This window comes from Phragmites australis, chromosome 19 (assembly GCF_958298935.1).
Source record: "Phragmites australis chromosome 19, lpPhrAust1.1, whole genome shotgun sequence".
Classification (NCBI taxonomy): Eukaryota; Viridiplantae; Streptophyta; class Magnoliopsida; order Poales; family Poaceae; genus Phragmites; species Phragmites australis.
Window position 1 is genome coordinate 3,570,113 of NC_084939.1, and position 20,456 is coordinate 3,590,568.

General features: G+C 42.1%; 2 protein-coding genes across 4 annotated transcripts; both read right to left on the reverse strand.

Moving 5' to 3' along the window:
• Nucleotides 1-957: 957 nt before the first annotated feature.
• LOC133899941 (receptor kinase-like protein Xa21) lies at nucleotides 958-4,738 on the reverse strand. Of its 3 annotated transcripts, XR_009906465.1 has the most exons (3): nucleotides 2,134-4,738; nucleotides 1,883-1,993; nucleotides 1,507-1,637 (listed from the first exon to the last, which is right to left on the reverse strand). XR_009906465.1 is itself a non-coding variant. In XM_062340984.1 (2 exons), exons 1-2 carry the CDS (start codon nucleotides 4,659-4,661, stop codon nucleotides 1,279-1,281), a joined length of 3,138 nt encoding a protein of 1,045 aa, XP_062196968.1. In that variant the 5' UTR covers nucleotides 4,662-4,736; the 3' UTR covers nucleotides 958-1,278. The 3 variants fall into 3 exon arrangements, 2 of the variants coding, with proteins under 2 accessions (XP_062196968.1, XP_062196969.1); XM_062340984.1 differs by having other exon boundaries at nucleotides 958-1,637; nucleotides 1,883-4,736; XM_062340985.1 differs by having other exon boundaries at nucleotides 1,495-1,766; nucleotides 1,883-4,737.
• Nucleotides 4,739-16,821: 12,083 nt separating this feature from the next.
• On the reverse strand, nucleotides 16,822-19,648 carry LOC133900752 (prefoldin subunit 2-like). The gene is made up of 2 exons (XM_062341980.1): nucleotides 19,439-19,648; nucleotides 16,822-17,560 (listed from the first exon to the last, which is right to left on the reverse strand). Exon 2 carries the CDS (start codon nucleotides 17,510-17,512, stop codon nucleotides 17,072-17,074), a length of 441 nt encoding a protein of 146 aa, XP_062197964.1. The 5' UTR covers nucleotides 17,513-17,560; nucleotides 19,439-19,648; the 3' UTR covers nucleotides 16,822-17,071.
• Between the last annotated feature and the right edge of the window lie 808 nt (nucleotides 19,649-20,456).

The following is a 20,456-nucleotide window of genomic DNA, read 5'->3' on the forward strand; positions in this document are numbered from 1 at the left end:
CCTAATAATTGTTAGGAGTTATAAAAGTAGCCTTTTTTAGAGAATTTTAGTTTAAATTCTATACATGATTTTTGTGTGAATCCAATTAACATAGGTTGCACATGGATTATGGAACATGTAAAAAAAGTCTATGATTTTTGGAGAAATATAAGACCACTTTTGGGTGAATCCAATTAAAATCGGGTTTGTGAAATTGATGCACAATACTTGTAGTTTTGTGTTACAAATGATACAATATTTGTAGTTTTGTGCAATTCACTCTTAATTAAATAACTGTTATGGAGTGCGGCCAATATTTTCCGCTCTTGTACCTTTTTGCCCATCTCACTAATATCTACTTATTAATATGAGAGCTATACTTAAACAATGTTTACGAGAACTTGTTTGGAGAGCGTAGGCTTCAGTTAAACCTGAAGTTGCTCCATGTGTCAACCATATCAAATGAACTAATTCTTCTTCTTTTTTCTCGACCACAAAGAGGAGACGTTCCCTGGATTCGATATTTTTTAAGGTAGGAGGTATCGAACCCTAGCTAGCTTGGATCACACTAAAACCAGATTTCTCAAGGAGGTCCGGGCTACGAACAACCGGGTTCGAGCCCTGGTAGGTAGCCTCCTCAATGGAGGCTCTAGCCTCTGAGCTATCACTCAGTTCTCAAATGAACTGATTCTAACTATAACTGAAAAGCACACTTACCATGTCTATGGGTGCCATGCAAACTGTTGCTAGGATGAATATCAACAAAAATGGTCAGTATTTTGTAATGCAAGTCTGAAATTTCAAACAGCAGTTCCTTACTCATTGACAGTAACAGCACCTAGCTGTTCTTGTAAAAATGAAAATAATAGCACCATTACAGAACACCTAGCTGTCTGAGTAACAGCATGACCATGACATCAGCATACACTCGAGGACCGTAAGACTCCAGATGAATTATAACAGAAATTTACTTCACCGTTATCCAACAATTTTGATATATTATTAAAAGGGCACTCAATAGATAGATATTTGAACTGATGTGACTCCAACGAGTAAAGAGCAAAGAGCAGCGAGCCAAGAGTATATCATAAAGCATGCAAGCGACTGCATGATCAAGCCATAGGCATAAACTGGAGACATCTAGCACATTGATGAATCTGTTATCCAAGAATTATAGCTGTTGGAAACGTCCAACTGCAGGAATCAGCTTGAAGCATCTAAAAGTGGATCAAAGATATCTATGAACACCATCAGCACATGCAGTTGTTGTTCATCCATATTCCTCTTCTGCATTCCCTATCAGAGAGATCCTTTGATGGCGAGCAGCTCCTTGATGATGTCTCCGGTTGGCAACCGACTGGATGGCATTTCCTCAGAGCAGGACAATCCAAGTCTAAGCAGGGCAATTAGGCAATCAGTCATTTCTCTGTGTGAAAAATCACCCACATCCTGAACTTCATTCTTGAGGCTCAAAGAAAGACGCGTGTCAATGACATCCATCGATCTATTATGCAGGGCCTGATCAACGTATTCACGAAGGCTCAATCCTTCTCTGAAGGTGCTATCAGTGGGCCTCTTACCAGTTACCATTTCTAACACAAGGATTCCGTAACTGTAAATGTCTCCATTTGTTGATACCACATTTCCAGCACCATACTCTATTGCATTAAATGTTCAAAAAAACATTAGATATCTTACGATGCGCACAGTTCTTAATTTTAAGTTACAGTTGTAATATTATAGCAAAAACTACAGCTTGCATGACATTGAAGTACAAGTTTTTCCTTCTGCAAATCATATATAAGTTTCTCCATCAGCATGCTTTATTTGACAACAAAGTAAGGAACAATACATTCAAATAACACAAGTCATAAACATAGACAACAGAAAATATTAGGCTAACCTGGAGCAGCATAACCAATTGTCCCTCTAAATCCCATCGAGCTCGTTGACTGTTGGACAATTGAGCATCCTTCAACCATGATCTTGGCAAGTCCAAAGTCTCCAACATGGGCTACCATATCAACATCCAAGAGCACATTACTTGACTTAAGATCACAATGTATAACAGGAGCAGGGCCATCGCAATGAAGATAATCCAACGCATAAGCCACATCTAGAAGTATGGTCACTCTTTCTGATAGATTCAAGTACCTTTGCTCTGTTTGCTCATTTACGTCAGGATGTAGCCAACCTTCTAAACTCCCATTAGGCATGAAGTCATACACAATTGCTTTGAAGTCATTCCCTCTGGCATCAATGCTTGCACAAGCTGTAACTATCTTGACAAGATTCCTGTGTCGCATGTTTCGTAGTGCTTCACATTCCGCTATGAAACTCTTGAGTGCCCCAGGAGTTTGAAGCTTTAGTACCTTCACTGCAACAAGATTTGTACTTTCCCCTTCTTGACCATCTAACATTCCTTTGTACACAGACCCAAATGATCCAGAACCCAACAAATTGGCAGTTGAGAAACCATCTGTTGCTTTTACCAATTGAGCATACGAGATCAATGGGTGTCCTTGCATGAATGTTGTTGAAAGGGTTTTTGTTTTACTTCTCCTGTGCCAGGTTAGAACTATGTAGAGCGACAAAATGATGACTAGTGTTGCAACAAGAGAAATAACAATAGGTACCACCAGAAGTTTATGTTTTTTCTTTGGCAATTGTGAAGAACAAGGTGGCAAATGTAGATCAGGTATGCCACCGCAAAGTTTTCCATTGCCTTGGATTGAAAGTCCAGAAGCATTTGCAAAAACACCGACAGTTGGCACTTCTCCGATAAAGCTGTTGAATGAAAGGTTTAGAGAATGGAGCGTTGTAAGGTCCCCTAAGAACTTGGGTATCTGGCCAGACAAATTGTTTCTTGAGAGGTCAAGAATTGCTAAACCTTTCAACTGACCCAAAAGTGATGGAATGTTACCACTTAAGAAATTACTTTGCAGATAGAGATTCTGCAGAACTTGACATTGACCAAGGGTGCTAGGAATTTGACCTGATAATTTGTTTGACTCTGCATGGAACTCTACAAGATTGTTTAAGTTTCCGATTTCTTGCGGTATTGATCCCTCCAAGTTATTATATGACAGATCAAAAACTGTTGAGAGTGTCTGGATGTTGAATAATTCTTTGGGTATCGAACCAGTAAAGTTATTTCCTGAAAGACCTAGTTCCAGTAGTTTTATCAGGTTTCCAATTGTGTTAGGTATCCTTCCGCTGAAGGCATTTGCGTCCAGGTACAAATAGCTTAGTTCTGTAAGATTTCCAATAGTCAATGGGATGAGACCACTTAACTTGTTGCCCAATAAAGACAAACCTTGCAAATTTGTAAGCCTACTAAAGGAAGAAGGAATGGTTCCTGTAAAAGAGTTGTCTGCGAAATCCAGAGATCGTAAGTTAAAGAGATTACCAATATCTCTAGGTATGCTTCCTGAAATTGGGTTGTGTCCAAAGGACAGTAGTTTTAGCGAAGTGGAAAGATTGGAAACTGAATCCGGAAGGACCCCCTCCAACCTGCAAAAACTTAAGCCTATAATTTGCAACTGGGAGCAATTTGTTAATGCGGTTACGAATTGCCAATCTTGGGGTTCTTTAGCTTCAAACAAAGCGTTCCTGAGCACTAAGAATTTGAGGTTTCTTAACCGACCAATCTCCGCCGGAATGATGCCACTTAAAAAAGTAGCACCAAGCTGAACTAGCCACAAATCGGAAGCATTACCTATTGAGGTGGGAATATTGCCATGAAACTGGTTGTGGTCAATCAGTACCTTCTGCAGACGAGGAAGTGTATTGAATGCATTCGGAGGTATTGTTCCACTCAGCATATTTTGCTTGACAGAAAACACTGTTAGAGAGGAGATGTTCCAAACAGAAGGGGGAATCAACCCACTTAAATTGTTGAGTCCTAAGCTGAGCTCGGATAAACTGGACAACAGGCCCAAAGATGAAGGGATATCTCCTGACAGCATGTTCTCCTCGAGGTCAAGAACCCAAAGGTTGGTGAGGTTACCCAAATCAGGTGGTATCTCACCGGAGAATCTGTTGTTGCTCAAAGACAAGTATCTGATTGATAGTAAGTCTGTAAGAGAGCGAGGGATCTCTCCTGACAAACCATTGGTATGAAGGCTCAAACTCATAAGATTCTTCAAGGTGCCGATCTCAGTTGGTATCTCACCTTGGAGCTGGTTATTGCTCAGGTCAAGCGCAGTGAGATTGAGGCATCCTGCCATGGCCACAGGAATACCTCCTTGGATAGAATTTGTGCTCAAGTTCAGCATCCGAAGCCTGCTGAGACGACCAAGCTCCGGTGGTATCTGCCCAACCAGCTGGTTGTTGCGAAGGTCCAGCTCCTCAAGGAACGACAGGTTGCCCAAGAACGGAGAGATGCATCCGGACAGGTTGAAGGAGCCCATGACCAGTGAGACCACCCTCTCAGGTTGCCGACGGCTGCAAACAACTCCTGGCCAGCTGCAGTAGTGGCTTGAAGTGTTCCATGATGCCAGCAAGCCATTGGATGGGCTTGGCAGCATGGACTTGAAGGCGAGTAGCGAAAGCTCATCGGTCGTGGCGTTGCTGCTCCCTGGAGACACCAGAGCATGGGAGCAGAAGAAATACAAGGAGAAGCAGAACATTGGTATTGCTTCCGCCATGAGGAGGCTACAAGAGCACACTTGCCTTCTCATAATGTTATTGTTTCAACAGGAAGGGAAGTCAGAGTGCATCTTTGTGTGTACCTACGCCTAAATTAGGAAGCTGTCAGTTGTGGTCATCCAGCCGCCAGAGTTTGGTCAATGTTCCTTTCCTGTGGGTGCAACCAAAACCATCATTTTTATCTACCTCTAGGACTTGTTACATGGCATGTTCCCATATTGGTATGTGGGTGGATACGGACTGCCCAGCAGTCAACCATTTGCAAAGGATGCCCACTGGGTGCTGCAATCAGCACTACAACTTTGAACAATGGGATTCATTTCTTTCTTTTATAAAACTATTTGGTGCGTGTCACCAGATGGTAGTCGACTATCTAAGATCTAATTCAAGTTTGATTCAGTATGTGATCTAGCCCACGGTTCGTCCAAAGAAAAATGAAAAAAAGAAAAGCCTAATCAAATATCTACCTAACGCTCTGGCACCGGATCCGCCACTGCATGTCATCAATGGTTGGTATTAATTCTAGCTTCTAGAGTCCTCATCGTTAGATCGTCAATTGTCACTGAACTTAAAAAATATGCCAAGAATCGATTATTGCGAAAATTATACAAATATATTAGTCCATCCATGCTGAGCATAGTAGTTAGTCTGCCATATGGTTACCCTGAATTTCAAGAGTCGATCTCGAGCAATCCTAGTGGCTAGTTAGGTTCAGCTTAACATGATATGATTACCCTGAATTCCATGCAACCTCAAAAGCTACTTCAAGAACACCTTGCTTGAGTAGTAACACTCGGCTATCGGCACCCAAACATTATGTTGCCCAAAAGTTCGAACAGTCTAACTGTTAGAATTGTGATACTCAAATAAGAAACATTTTGTGAGCCATTCCCACGAACGAATCAGACAAACTAAGTTGAAATGTATCTTGTTTTATATATAACGAGTAATTGATAAGGTTATCGATTTACGATTTAGCTTGTCGAGTTTTGGATTGTTTGAGCTTAGTTTAAGCATTTTGATTATAGATTAGTTGGAATTGGAGTTGGAGAAATATGTTTGCTTGTCTCATGATGTGCAGATGACGGATACAACTTGGTGGTCGATGACTGGTGATCAGAGCTAAGCTGGTGCTTGGTGCCAGATGATCAAGGAGGTCGGACGGAGTCAAATGTGATCCTAGCTATACATATAAAGGTCAAACAAAGTATCAAACGGAGGATGAAGACGACGTGTTGACAAAGTCAAGCGAAAGGAATATCGGTGTAAGTGACAAGGCGGTCCAAGGGATCCGAAGTGGGAGAGACTTGTGAGCGGTCAAGATCGCAAGACAGAGTACATGTGTCGACATCAGAGCACTTACTTAAGGTGTAAGCAAGTGACGAGTTACGCTTCGAGAAGCGTGCAGAGGGTTTCAAGGTTGGGTCTCAAAATCGTGGGAGGATTGAAGGAGTATGTAGCACCATCGTGAAGCTTGCGTCGAGGCGAAGCTAAGTCGTGAAGGCGTAGGGACCGTTCGATGGACGGAGTAAGAAATAGACTAAAATACTCTCGGTGGTAGGTAAAAGTGTACTACAAGATAGCGATATTTTGGTAACAAACTAGAAAACTTAGAGGTCAAGTTTCTTAGACCTATAAATAGAAAGGTAGGGTTATGGGAGAGTTTAAACTAGCCACTTAAGCCTCTTGTGCCACCTATTTGAGAGCTTAGTGCTAGGGTTTTAGATAAGAGGAAGATGAGTGCTTAGCCTATGTAATAGGTGAAAGCTTTTAAGAGAAAAATCCTTATAATCCGCCTAAAATAGGGCTAACCTCCTTGTGTAATGAAATTTATATTTTTGCATATGCTTGAATTCCCTTCCTTCTAATCTCTTTATTGATTCCTTTGAAAGTTTGCAAGTTTTTCTTTTTCGGTAGTGATTTTCTTTTTCTTTTTGAGCTGCAGTTTTTTCACCTTTATGAAGTGATTCTTCTTGTTACTAGGGGCATAAAATGCGCATACAATAGTACAAATTTAGGTCTCGCATTCCCTTGCCTCTAAGTCATCAACTTGGAGAGTTTCTTCATTCGGTGACTATCTTCTTTGGTTTTGAGTTTTTTTTGCATGTTGCTTGCCTTTGTGGCGATGACTCATGAATCAGTGCTCTATGGAACCTAAGGTTCATATTTCATTCACGAGAGCCATGACTCCTTCAAGTTTTGTTTCTTTCCCTTGTTTCTCTATATTTGCTTCCGCTTGTGCATTTTGAGGAGCGTTGGGTGAAAAAGAGTAGCCCATCTGTTTCGAAAGAAATTTGCAAATGCGCATATTCACTCCCCCTCTGGTCGCCGTTCTCGGTCCTATAATTGGTATCAGAGCTGGTTTGATCACTTGTTGATCTTAACCGGCTTTGTGATCCTTAGACGACAATGGAGAGAAGTGGGAAAATTCTGTTCTTCGATGGTCGAGATTTTTCATATTGAAAGGTGTGCATGGAGGCTTATCTCCTAAGCAAAGGAAGTGAAATATGGGAGATTGTGGACTCCAACTATGTGATTCCTATTGCTCGTTCTTCTCTGAACTAGATTGAATAATATGAGATCAACAACAAGGCTCACAATATATTGTTCACTAGTCTGAGTCGTAATGAGTTTGACAGAGTTCAACACCCCCGTACTGCTTGCGAGATTTGGTCCACTCTTAGTGTCTTTCATGAGGGCACTAACCAGATCAAGGTCAGGCGTCAGAGCACGTACAACCAGGAATATCAGATGTTCGTACAGAACCCTGGAGAGTATTTGGGTGCTATGTTTGCTTGTTTTGTTGGAATTGTTAGCAACCTTAGATCTATTGGTGTTTGGCCCTATTCTGACAACGAGAGAGCGATCAAGCTTCTCTATGTTCTTGACCGTAGGATATGGGAAGTTAAGATCTCGAGCATTGAAGAGTCACCAAGTTACGATACGTTAACTTGTGATGAACTCTTTAGGAAGCTCAAGTCCACCGAGATAGCCAATGTGGCTCGGATCAGTCTCGGAAACCCCATATCTAAAATATGGTGTTGGTTTTCGGACCTAGTGGTGGCAATCAGGTTGGAGCTACTTTTTCTTGTGCTAACACTTCACAGAGTAGCTTTGCTTTGTCTTCCTTAGTTTCTATTATAGAGGAGCAGGTGAACGCACTGGATAATGAGGACATTGCTCTTATTGTGAAGAAGTTCACTCGCTTCTAGAACAATAGAAGAGACGGAGGAGAGGGGGTTCTCGCACTTGTTTTGAGTGTGGTGAAACCACTCACTTCAAGGCAGATTGCCCAAAACTCAAGAAGAAAGAGGACAGTGACCATGACTACAACAAGCACAAGAAGAAGAACAAGAAGCCCTTCTTCAAGAAGAACCGCGATAAGATAGCTAAGAAGGCGACCAAGGCGGCTTCTAGGGTGTTCGTGGCGGCTCTCAGCGACATTGACACCTCTTCAAGCAAGGAGGAGAGCTCGAAGGAGGAGGAACCGCTAGTGAAGAGTAAGAAGAAGGCCAAGGACTTCACCGGCCTCTGCTTCATGGTGGATGACAACGATAACGACAGCGACCTCGAGCTTGATCCTTTCGAGGTGGCAGGCAGAGGCCTATAGAATAAGTGGTTCATCGACTCCGGCTGCGCGCCACATGACCGGAGATTCATCATATTTCTCAGCCTCATCCCAATGAAGCATCACGAGTACATCACATTCGGGGATGATCGGAAAGATAGAGTGAAGGCCAAAGGGACTATAAAGGTAAATGAGAGTTTCACTCTCAAAGAAATGGCTTTGGTTGAGCATCTGGGATACAACCTGCTTTCTGTATCTCAGTTGCTAAATGAGGACTTGGAAGTGCGCTTCAAGCGTGATACTTCTCAAGTTCTTGATTCTTCTGGCGCTTTGATTTGCAAGATTTCTCGAGTTGGAAGAGTTTTTGGAGCCGATTTTTCTGAGTTTTCTGGTTTTTCTCGGTGTTTACTTGCTCAACATTCTTATGAGCTTTGGATGTGGCATAGGAGACTAGGGTGAAAGTACAACGATGTCGCCTAGAGGGGGGTTAATAGGCATATACTAAAAAATTTACAAACTAAATGCAACGGATTAGCAATATGTGGACAGTCCGCAGATTTTTTCAGAGTCTCTGCAAAAGTGCGGATACTCCGGAGATTTCAGGAAAAACTCAAGAGATTCCTATGCAATATAACGTGAATCAAATTCACGAATTACCTAGCATCAGTGGATATATCCTAACCTATTTCACCAAGTACCTGCAATTCAAAGTTCACAAGAAAGTAGATCGAGCAATATGCACAAATATTGAGCAAGAACTCAAAAACAAGGAAATAAGAGAGGAGACACGTGATTTGTTTTCTGAAGTTAGGACACCTCCTCAAGATGTTCCTACATCTCCGTTGAGGGGCTCGATCACACTTGAGTGCTCTCTGGGGATGCTTAGCCGCCTAGGGGATTGAATCCCCAAGAGTAACAAACACTCCACGAACTTTTTATCGATGAACTCGAGTGCTCAAGATGAGAGTTATGCTCACTTGCTATCAATCTTCCAATCTATTAACCCAGCTTACTTTTCTTCTCAAATATCACTAAAATGGAGTGGGGAGAGCACAAATGGATTTGGCTTTAAGGTATTTTCGTGGAGGCACCAACAACCCTCAAAGGAGGGGGTGAGGGGATATAAATACCCAACCCCTCAAAAACTAGCCGTTAGCCCTATTTAAATGCGCATACTCCGCAAAAGTGTAGATACTCTGCAAAAATTTGCGAACAATCCGGACTTTAACCCAACTAGTCGATGCTTACAAAAAACTAGCCATTAGACCTAGAAATTGCGGACCCTCCGAAAAATACAGACTATCTGCAAAAAAGTATGGACACTCCGAAGGTTAACAAAACAGTCTAGGTCACCGAAGAGAAAACGCCATAACTTTTGATCCCGAAGTCCGATTTTGACGATTTCAGACTCTATGGATAGCTTATTCAGAGGAATACACATCATAAATGAATTCATGATATTAAACACATATGATCAATCTAGGAACTCTCTGAAACCCAATTCAGACACTTCCACACTTTTCGCACCGAGCTCCTAAAGCAAACTCTCACTTTGGGTTTGGTTAGAAACTCTTCAGCATTGAGAAATACGTTGTATCTCTCTTAATAGTGCGGTATACCTATACTCAAATTCAAAAGTAAAACTCATTTGAATCATATTTGAGCATTCGAATACCTTCGAGTACTGCTTCTTTCTTTCAAACTTTGAGGGTTGTCAATTTCTATATAATCTTCACTCCATCTCTTCTTAATAATTCATATGATTGATGTGAATCATTCATAGCTTCCCATAGCCTCACACGGTTCATTGGCGCAAAGCCTTCACTCGCTCTTCACCACCTCCTTTATCCTTTGGCGCCAAGCCATTTGCTCGCCCTTTACCACCGGATATTCCATCGCAGCCGAGTCTTGCTTGCCCTTCATCGTCTTGCCATAGAAAACCATTTTGTATCCAACATCTTCAATAAATTCAATTTATCATATATGGATTTTAATCTTATTCTTCACTCTTGGCATATATGATTTCAATTCAACTTATGCCTTCTTATGTATTCTAACCCCAACTCACTCTCAAGCATAAAGTACATGGGTTAGTCCATAAAATCTAATTGACAATGACATAACTTTAGTTACTTGATCTCCACAAGTAACTTAGCCTTCATGCTTCAAGCTTCTTCTTCTCCTTATGAGCATCACTAAGATCTTAATGACTTTGATGTAATTCTTTGAACTCATGGCAATTCTCATCGAATCCATGCTTCTTCATTTATGCATCTCCTATGGAATAACCTAATAATAATTCTCATTATAATTATTAGTTCATAGGTATTGTCATTAACTTACCCGAGCATCACTTAGAGTTCATTCATTTTGATACATATCTCTTCTCCATGCATCACCTATGAAACAATCTACTAACAATTCTCAACACAATTGTTAGTCCATAGGTATTGTCATTAATTACCAAAATCACATATAAGTGCTAGATGCACTTTCATAGGGCACGTGAGCTTTGATTTGTTTACTCATTTGAGTGCCTTAGGCTTGCTCCCAGGATTGCCCAAGCTCAAGTTTAAGAAGAATATTATTTGTGCTCCTTGTCGGTATGGCAAGATGATTGCCACTCCTCACCCACCAGTCAATCTAGTGATGACTGAATGATCGGGAGAACTTCTCCATATGGACATTGTTGGTCCTTCCTGGGTTCATTCGGTGGACAGGAAGTGGTATGTACTTGTTATTGTTGACGATTACTCTTACTACTCTTTGGTCTTCTTTTTTTAAGTAAGGATGAAATGTTCTCACACTTTCAGAGCTTAGCTTTGATGTTGTTTAAAGAACTCCCATGTGCATTGAAAGAAATTCGCAGTGATAATGGCACCGAGTTCAATAACTATCTCTTGGATGCTTTCTGCATTGAATATGGCATTGAACATCAATTTTCTGCCCCACGCATTCCTCGGCAGAATGGCATGGTTGAAAGAAAGAATATGACTTTGGTGGTGATGGCTAGACGATGCTCGATCAGCATAGGACTCCTAGGAAGTTTTGGACTGAGGACATTAGCATAGCGTGCTACATCTCAAATCGGATTTTTCCTGCGCTCGATTTTGAATTTAACTTCTTATGGGTTGCACTTTGGGAGGAAGCCAAAGGTGTCACATTTGAGAATTTTTCGTTTGTCGGTGCTTCATCCTAAAGCGTGGCAATCTTGACAAGTTCAAGTCACGCTCTTCTGATGGTATTTTCTTAGGGTATTCTTTTCATAGCTATGCTTACAGAGTTTACAATCTTGACACTAACACCATCATAGAATCATGTGATGTCACTTCTGATGAATCAACCCCCTGTGCTAGTTCTGTCTTTGAGTGTGCAGGTGATCAGGAGATGAGTGAGAGTATTTTTGTAGATAACGACCTTCCAACTCTTGGTGATGACGAGGATGATCCACTACTTCCCTCGACCACACCTGTTCTAAAGCTAGCTCCTGCTTCTTCTACTCCAGTAGAGTGTCTTGTAGCCTCTACTTTCACTTCAGTTGCTCTCGAGCGTGCACCAGCTGTGTTTGAGGGGGAGATTCTCTCAAGGTGTAAGGCTCCTCAATACATTCAGCGGTGACACCCTCCACATATGATGATCGGTGATCTTGATAAGAGGGTAACTAGGTCAAAGTTCACTTACCATGCTCATTTTACTAATTCTGCATTCGTTGCTTCCTTTGAGCTCCATGATGTTGGACATGCTTTATCTGATTCAAATTGGGTCAATATCATATATAAAGAGCTTGAAATTTTTTGAGAGAAACAAAGTTTGGGTCCTTATAGAGTCACCCCCTAATTTTCACATCATAAGCGCAAAATGGTTTTTCAAAAACAAACAGGAGTAGGATGGGTCTGTAGTGAGAAACAAGGCTAGACTAGTGGCTCAGTGTTTCACTCAAATAGAAGGGATAGACTTTGAAAAGACCTTTGCACCGGTAGCTAGGCTAAAAACTATTATGATCCTTCTTACTTTTGCGGCATCCCAGGGTAGAAGCAAGGTCAAAATTGCATTGCGGAGAAAAAAATAAGTTGACAAAATAAAAAATAATAACGTTGCAGAAATTCTTGCATTTCTGTTTCCGTGGCGGTCCGCGAGCTAGCTGAATTGGATTTTGTAAAAGGGTCCAACCCTTAATTGTTTGAACTTGTAATCAAATTGCGCCTTTTATTATATATATATATATATTATGTAGGGTTACGCTATTTAATGTGTTATGTCTTAAATAATTTAATTATTATTTAATAATTATTTAACGCGCTGGTCAACCCAACCTGATCAAATCAACACGCAATCGAAAAATCCCTTTTATAAAACTGGAAATCACATATTATAATACAGAAAAATTGATGACAGTAAAATCCTTAATACGAAACATAAAATTACCCATCATGAAACAGAAAACTGACGACTATAAGATCTCTATTACAAAATAGAAAAGCACTAGCTCTGAAACCGGAAAACGAGCCGAAAATCCCTATTTTACACACCGACGTGCCCCTGTTATCAAAGTTGAGTTTTGTCGAGGGCTGTTCTGTTCCTCCACGAACCGACGAATTTGGGTTGCTGCCTACATGTACTTGTGTGATTGCGAGGGTGCATGTATGCTCGATCAGGATGGAGCAACAAGAAGACCTCGCAGCTTTGCTACCGGAGGACATGCTCGCTCAAGCCCTCCGTCGAGGAGCGTCTGCAAAGCGTGGAAGCAAGAGGCCATCGACGGCCGCCGCCTGCTGCATGCGCGCAGACCTCCTGCCGCTCTTCGTAGGCGGTACTCTCCGGCAGACTCATCGACTACTTGCGCTCCCACGCTGGATATATGGTGCAAGGTCAGGGGTCACTGCAATGGCCTCCTCTTGCTCCACGGCTGCGTGGTTAATCCAGCAACACGGTGGTGAGCTCCCTTGCACTGCTACAAAATAGGTAAATATTGTCGGTTTTAAAATTTTATCAGTGTCGGTTTGGGATCTGATACTGATTACTCGATACTGATAGTTACGAACTATTAGTACCGGGTATGAAACTGGTACTGAAAATCGCTGATAGTACATATATCAGTGCCGGTAGCATAGTAATACAAACCGACACTGATATGTGTACTATTAATGTCGGTTTGTTTTACCAACCGACACTGATAGATATTTTCCGCTATATTCAAAATATGCCGGTTGCCGCTAATTCCGTGGCATTTCAAATTTTAGCAGTTAACGCCGCCGTGTCACCACGTTACACGGTGACGGTGCTCATGACCAACCGTGTTCCTATGTATGGTGAGATAGACCCGGTAGCCGAGAAATCAGAATGGCCGCCATCACCGCACTTCTTTCACATCTTCTCATCAAGGACTGGGCGGTGGTAGGAGGAGAGGCCGTTGGGACAATCGAAGGCATGCGATCAGTGAAACCTTGTGTCAAGGTTCAAGGGTCCTGCCGCCTACTGCCAACAAGCACTTTATGTGCATTGCGAGAATAACTTCAGAAGATAATACCGAGCGATTAACTGCTAAAATCGGAGAAGGGGTTATACCTTGCACAATTGAACGAGTGCGGACTTCAAGTTCGGATCCTGACTGAATCGTATCATCAGAATGTGTGGGTGCTTCTGAAGCATCGAAAATGTCTAGGGATCATGTTACCACATTGTTATTTTGACAAACATGCGTGTGGCCCTTGGATCTTAGAGGACATAAACTATTATGAAGATCAGAATGAAGATAGCAGCGTAGAGTCGGCAGTAAAAGGGAAATTTGACTGGACCTGTGCTGAAGACAATATTCTCGACAATGAGGATTTGGTCAGGCATTAAAATTTCACCGAATTGAACGAGTGGAACAAAATATTTAATTCTGAAATTTTCTTTCACTGACATGCGGAACCCATAGAGAAGAGATCGAAACTGAAATTTTGTGAATTTCGGTCTTTTCGTTGGTGAACGAAAAAAAATTGTAAAACGAAATTGAAATATCTGGATATGACTGAAGGGAGCTACATCGATGGTTTTTGGATAATTGGATTTCATCCTTTCGAGGAGATTATCTTCTTGGGTGAATCATTGAGGAGAGGCTAGCCTACCATTTGAATGGCTCAAAGCTTCAAGACTTGGGCAATATATACCCGACATGTTATGATGAGTACGGCGGGCCATTCATACAAGAGACATTTGTGTACACGCCCTGCAAATCGGAGGCTTATGCCGATCCAAAGATTAGTACTTGGAGGTTGTAACCTGCTTGAATGTCTCAAAAAAAGGTTTGTAGTATTGCAATTCTGTTAAGTTTTATAAATATGTCACAGTGTATATTATTGATGGTTGAAGTTATACTTCAAATATCATATCAGTATTAAAAGGAAAGAAACAACAACAGAAGTTACTGCCTGGATGGTGTGCTGGTATTCTCTAGTACAGTACTAACTCGGTTTTCTTTTACTTGTTATTTAGAACATTGATACTGTCTCCAACAAACACGTTTAACTATTATTTTTATAACCACCTCTTGGTAAAAGTTGATAAAAATTAAATGATGGCAGAGTACTTTTCTGACAAATTCACTAATATCATTTTCATGTGTCAAATCATAATAATCTTGTGTATATTAGTGATCAAAATTTCTAAAGTTTAACTGCACACATTCTAGAATGATATCTATTTGAGAACGGATGTAGTAGTTTGTTTTTCTTTCCGGTAAAGAGGAGGTAATTGAATACACAAAATACAAACCACAAAATGGTCCAAACTTGTGACAGCCTGCTTTTCCCTCTCCCTCTTCGACCCCTCTCTCTCTCTCTGCTATGTGGGTCCCACCTGTCAGCTCTTTTCTCTCCACCGAGTCCACCCTTTCCATCTTTAGAAACCCGCCGATTCCGCACTCAAGTAAAGGAAGGAGGCCACGATTGCATGGTAACCGATACTGCAATGAAGAAGGGCATCAAGAAAGGTGCAATTGTGAAGGAAAGCAATGAGGAAGAAGGAAATTGATGCCCTAAGTTGCCGCCGCTGCGTTAAGACCCAACCGGCCGAATCGAATCCTCCCCTCCCGGCTATAAAATCCACATTTGACCCTCAACCGAGCTCCTCTTTATGTCACTGCACCCAAGCCCCCAAATTTCGTCGGATTTCCTCCACCCGTGAGCTCTTGCGCCGCTGCCAAACTCCGCCGAGCCACCCTTACCATCGTTGTGCGTCCACAAGCCTCCCCGACGCCGTCTGAGCCTTCGCTGTGTTCGCCAGCCGCACGTCATTGTCTGTGACCACTCACTGTCAAGCCTCATCGCTGCCACCAAGCTTTCATTGTCGCCGAGCCTCCTCCGTTGAAGCACCGCCATCGCCGTGCCTCTCCGGTCTTCCACGATGCTCGCAACCCCGACAAATTGAATCACCATCGACATCTAGTCGTCCTCTGCCGCTTGCCGTCACCTCCCGAGCATCACAGCATCGTCCCGAGTCTTCTCCGACCATCTTCTGTTGTCCCGTGGTCGCTGTCGCCGTCGATCTCACCGGAGTTGAGGTAGCCCCCTTCCCCACCGTCCGATTTAGATGCATGTCTAGGACTAGAAGTTCTACGTACCGGTTCGTTTATGCGATCTTGATCGTCCGATCCGTAGTGTGCAGCTCCGATATAATGAAGTACCCCATCAGCTTTGCCACGTCAGTGTGCTACATCGACATTTTTGTTCGACGTGGCAAGCCCAGTCAGCAAACCGAGCCCGTTGGTGTTCTTCGATACCCCTTACAGACTCCGACTCAGCCCTATAAAGTCCTAGGCTTAAACACACTTACTGCTAATACAGATTAACAAGACAAGTACTGTTTAATGTCCGCAAAGAGCAGAAAAGTAACTGAACGTGCAATTAGGCGCTAACTTAAAGTAAATTGACGTGAGCCATCGGATGGCTGATGGACGACGCCGCTTCGCTGGTACCGCTTCACTTGGAAATTGCCTGAACTCTTCTTCAGTCTTCAGAGTTGTCTGAATGTCGGCATTCCTGACAAGCCGCCACCGCGGCTCGGGTTCAGCTTGCCCTCACCGCCGGGGGCCATCTCTTGGGGATTGCGGCAGGAAGGTGAGGCCATTGAGCCGGACGCTGATATTGCCCCGACGCTGGAGCCCCGTCCGATCACAGCGTGGCAAAATGTTCCTAAAAATTTGAAACTTCTTGGGCCGATTTCGTTTTCATCAGGGAGATTTAAATATAGATTCGTATGATTTAGTTAAATTATTCTAGCTACGTGCTCGTGTGTTGTAACAAAAATATAAAATATTGGACACGGTAACATAAAGCAAAATTAAGGTACGAAGATATAGATGCGTCATGAAAGCATTACCGAACGAATACGTCGAGAGTGATACCGTAGTTTAATTTCAGATGAAATCTGAAAAATGATATCATCTACTCCCTTCATTTAAGAATGTAAAGAGCGTATTTTGTTTTGAAGATCATCAAAAATAAATTTTAATCGTTAATTTCTCTTATAATATGTTGAGAATTGCTATAAAATCAACATCATATTAAAAGTACTTTGAAACACAAATCTATTAAAACAAATTTTGTATGCTAAACATGCATATAAAATCAACATCATATCTCTTTCAAAACAAAATACACCATACATTCTTGAATGGATGGAGGAGTATAATATCTAGTTTTACACAAAATTGCCGGTTCGTCAAAAACGATACATTCTTGAATGGATGGAGGAGTATAATATCTAGTTTTACACAAAATCGCCGGTTCTACAGACACATATCACCCAAACACACACACAGATATCATTCGACACCTAGTAAAGAGCAATCCGGGCACCATAAAGTAGCTTGAAGGTCTCTCTAACTCAGTTTTACTGTCCAGCAGGACCAACAAGAACTCCCTGTGCAGTCCCTTCCTTCTTGCTGCCTTCTTCCTCAGCATCATTGCCAGCCTTCTTAATCCTGATCTTGTACTTGAGCTCAAACTCGGTGATCTCCTTCTTTTTCCTCTCCAGTGCCTCGTGCATCCGAGCGATGACCTCTTCAAGGCCCTCCTTGTTACGCTTCACGGCGGGCAGGACTTCCCTGATGGTCCTTTCAACCAGGACGCCACCAATCATTCTGTAGCAGCGCCTTGAGGGGTCCAGGGGCTCAATTGCACCAATCACAAGTGAGTGCTCGCTGACTTCCATCTCCAGCTCTGTGATCTTGGTGTAGAGTTGGTTCATTTCGGTACGCATGTTAGCGTAAGTATTGGCAATTACTTGCTCGTTTATGGCTTCTTTGCCGTCACCACCTGCTTTGCTTGCCATTTTCCTTGTGATGCAGCTAACCGCAGAAGGATATGAGGAACAATAAACCTGCAGACAGAAAAGATGCGGCTCAAAGTTCATCAGCATCTAAGGCATACATGTACCAATCGCTGTACCATAGAAAGAATAAAGATGACAAAATCTGAAAAATTACTATGGCTGTACACAATTACACTCCAAAGGCAAAATCGTTGATATAGCATAAAATTTCCAGAGGGCAGTAAATACAAACACAATGATGGACCATATACATCTAAAAAAGCATTGCGCAAACATAAACATTACCATGAGAGCAGAAAATGATTGGACAAGCAGTTATCAGGATAAGAAAGCAAAAGAGGAAAAAGGAGAGCTAGTGTAACCTTTTAAGAAATATAGCACACCAGGTGAAAGGAAATAATAAGTTTTCTATGACTTCCATACACTATGCTGCCTGAAATAAGGTTGAGCAGTTCCTAAGGAAACATCCGACCTGGCAAACCAGGTTAAAGGCATCAGCAAGCTACTTTGGACGATCCCATCAATTGGGATGACTTCTGCCTGTTCCAACTAATTTGAGTAATCATGAGTACACACATCATAAATTCATAATAACAGTACTTGTATCCTATTGCTCAGGTTATTTTCAGGGCCTATTTGTTTCAACTTGCAGATTGTAATCACATATTGTGATCACAATATACCTGCAAGCTGAAACAAACAGGCTGGATTGTACTTTCCGTTTTCCACCAGATTCTGCAGATTGTACAATCCAGCTTTCATAATCCAGCTTTTTACAATCCACAATCTACAAGCTGTTTTTCACAATCCACAGCTGAAACAAACAGACCCTCAATTGTGCACGATGAAATAGCAACCTCTCTAGGCAACCAAATATACTAACACCCTTGGTCAAGACTCGAGAAAAGAAAAGGTAAAAAACACATCTTCCATACCATGGAAACCCTGAAGCTGCATGTATGGGTGCTGTTCATACAGTTTTCTATTCTAGCCAATGCACATCCAAGCTATCCATGTTCTCGCTAACTATAATAAAGAAGTTCTTGCAAAAGAGAGACTGTGTATTAGGTGGCCACACAAAAGTCTTGTTCTCACGGATATGATGCTCAAACAACTAATGAAAGACAGTTCACATAAATCTACATTTTATGAGGCTAGCCAGTCCAGATTGAGTTGCAAAAGCCCACGAAAAGATAACCAATATCTACATCAGGCCTAAACATACAAACTTGCATAGCAGCAATACACTTTTGCCCTGAAACCAGGCACCACATCAGTAAACATTCTCCGTTACTAGCACTGCATAACTAGACACATGATAATCAAGAACAAGAGCAAGACTTCCTCCAACCCAGACACAACTATTAGCATAACCTCATAACAGGAGTGCGGACGCCAAACGCCAATAGGCGTTCAGCAAGAAAGCAATATAAGCCCCAAAATTCCTAGCACAGGTATTAGCCTTGCCTGTTGCTTGGTGGAAAAATTACACAAGAAGTGTCATGTACATCCCGAGTTATCCTCCATGCTGGTTGGAAAAGGCATTCCTTTAATCCGAGGCAAAGGCCGTAACGCATCATGACATGCTGAATGACAAAATCTCTGGCCCGTCAGAGCTCTAGATTTCTGCGCAGCTGGCTACTAAACTAGCAACAACAGTTCAAGGAAGAAATTCCAATTGATAGTTCATTGCTATTGCCCTGGAAGATACCCAACCTAACGCAGGGCATGGGGTCAGTTGGAACCCCCCCCCCCCCAAAGGCAAAAAAATACACTGGTATACTAAGGCTGAATGGATGTATTGGAGTATCCATCAAAGCGAGAAAGATCTCGATTCGGTTCCTCGCAGCGAGTAAGGATCCTGCAGAATGAAACTCACTCTTGCAACAACCGATCCAACATCCAAGCAAGCTAGGGCTTCCTTACCAGGAAAAGAAGAACCGATCCAAGTCCGGATGGATCCCCACTCTCAGCAGAGGGGAAGTTCCGAGTCGGAGGAGGAGAGACTATTCGAGGTGGGTCGCCTCGGCAGAAGGCGGCGTCGGAGGAGTCGGGCGTGTCCTGTGGTAGACGGGGGAAGGGAAGGGAAGGGCGGCGCACCAGGAAAAAAAAAAGGTTTGTTTTGATTTGGGCCGAAACCTGAGTTTTCCGGGATGGGATGGGATGGGATCGGATGGGCTGAAAAAAGTTTCGAGATAGGCTGCGTGGGGACTATTTTAGGGATCGTTTGGTAGAGTTTTGATTTTGTGTTGTGAGTGATTCTGTGGTGGAAGTAGAGTGAGAGTGATTTTGTGGTGGAAGTGATTCTGTCTGTGAAAATGTTTGGCAAGCTGGTTGATTCCTGATTTCTAAGAGAGATGATTGTCCTGGAATTATCCTTTATACCCTTAGCTATCTGTATTGGGTTGTACTATGTATATTTGTTGTCTTCTACTCATTTTTTTTGTTTGTACGCAATATATAGCACTAATAACCAAGAAATATGTAACTGTGTATTGCATACATAGCTATTTTTTTTTTGCAACATCACAGATGACCAATGAAAATAGTAGAGAGCAGACCAATGAAAATAGTAGAGAGCGTACGAGTTAGCTCACATTTAATAATAGCAATCCATTTAACACAGACATAGCATATATGTTACAACCATTGTTCAAATAAGAACAAAAGACACCGATAAATGGAAGGCATTATCATCTAGATTGTGTAATTGCCCTAGCGATGTCATCACGAAACTTATCCATGTCACTGTCATTGGGATGTGAGGTAGACACATCCGATGCATTTTGAGGAGGGGCATGCTTTTTATATCTTGTAGGTATGGTGGGCACATAATTTGAGTCTTGATCACACAAATGAAAATCCTCATCAAGCGCATGATTCTCGCGGATATAGTTATGGAGAACCATGGTGGCCGCAATAATCATCTTTTGTTTGATCATCA

What these genes read in the sequence shown, in the direction of transcription:
- LOC133900752 (XM_062341980.1), bottom strand. Translation starts at nt 17,512, where the DNA reads ATGGCAAGCAAAGCAGGTGGTGACGGCAAAGAAGCCATAAACGAGCAA.
- LOC133899941 (XM_062340984.1), bottom strand. Translation starts at nt 4,661, where the DNA reads ATGAGAAGGCAAGTGTGCTCTTGTAGCCTCCTCATGGCGGAAGCAATA. An exon ending in AATTGGTTATGCTGCTCCAG is followed by an intron (nt 1,638 to 1,882) that starts GTTAGCCTAATA and finishes TTAATGCAATAG; the next exon opens with AGTATGGTGCTGGAAATGTG.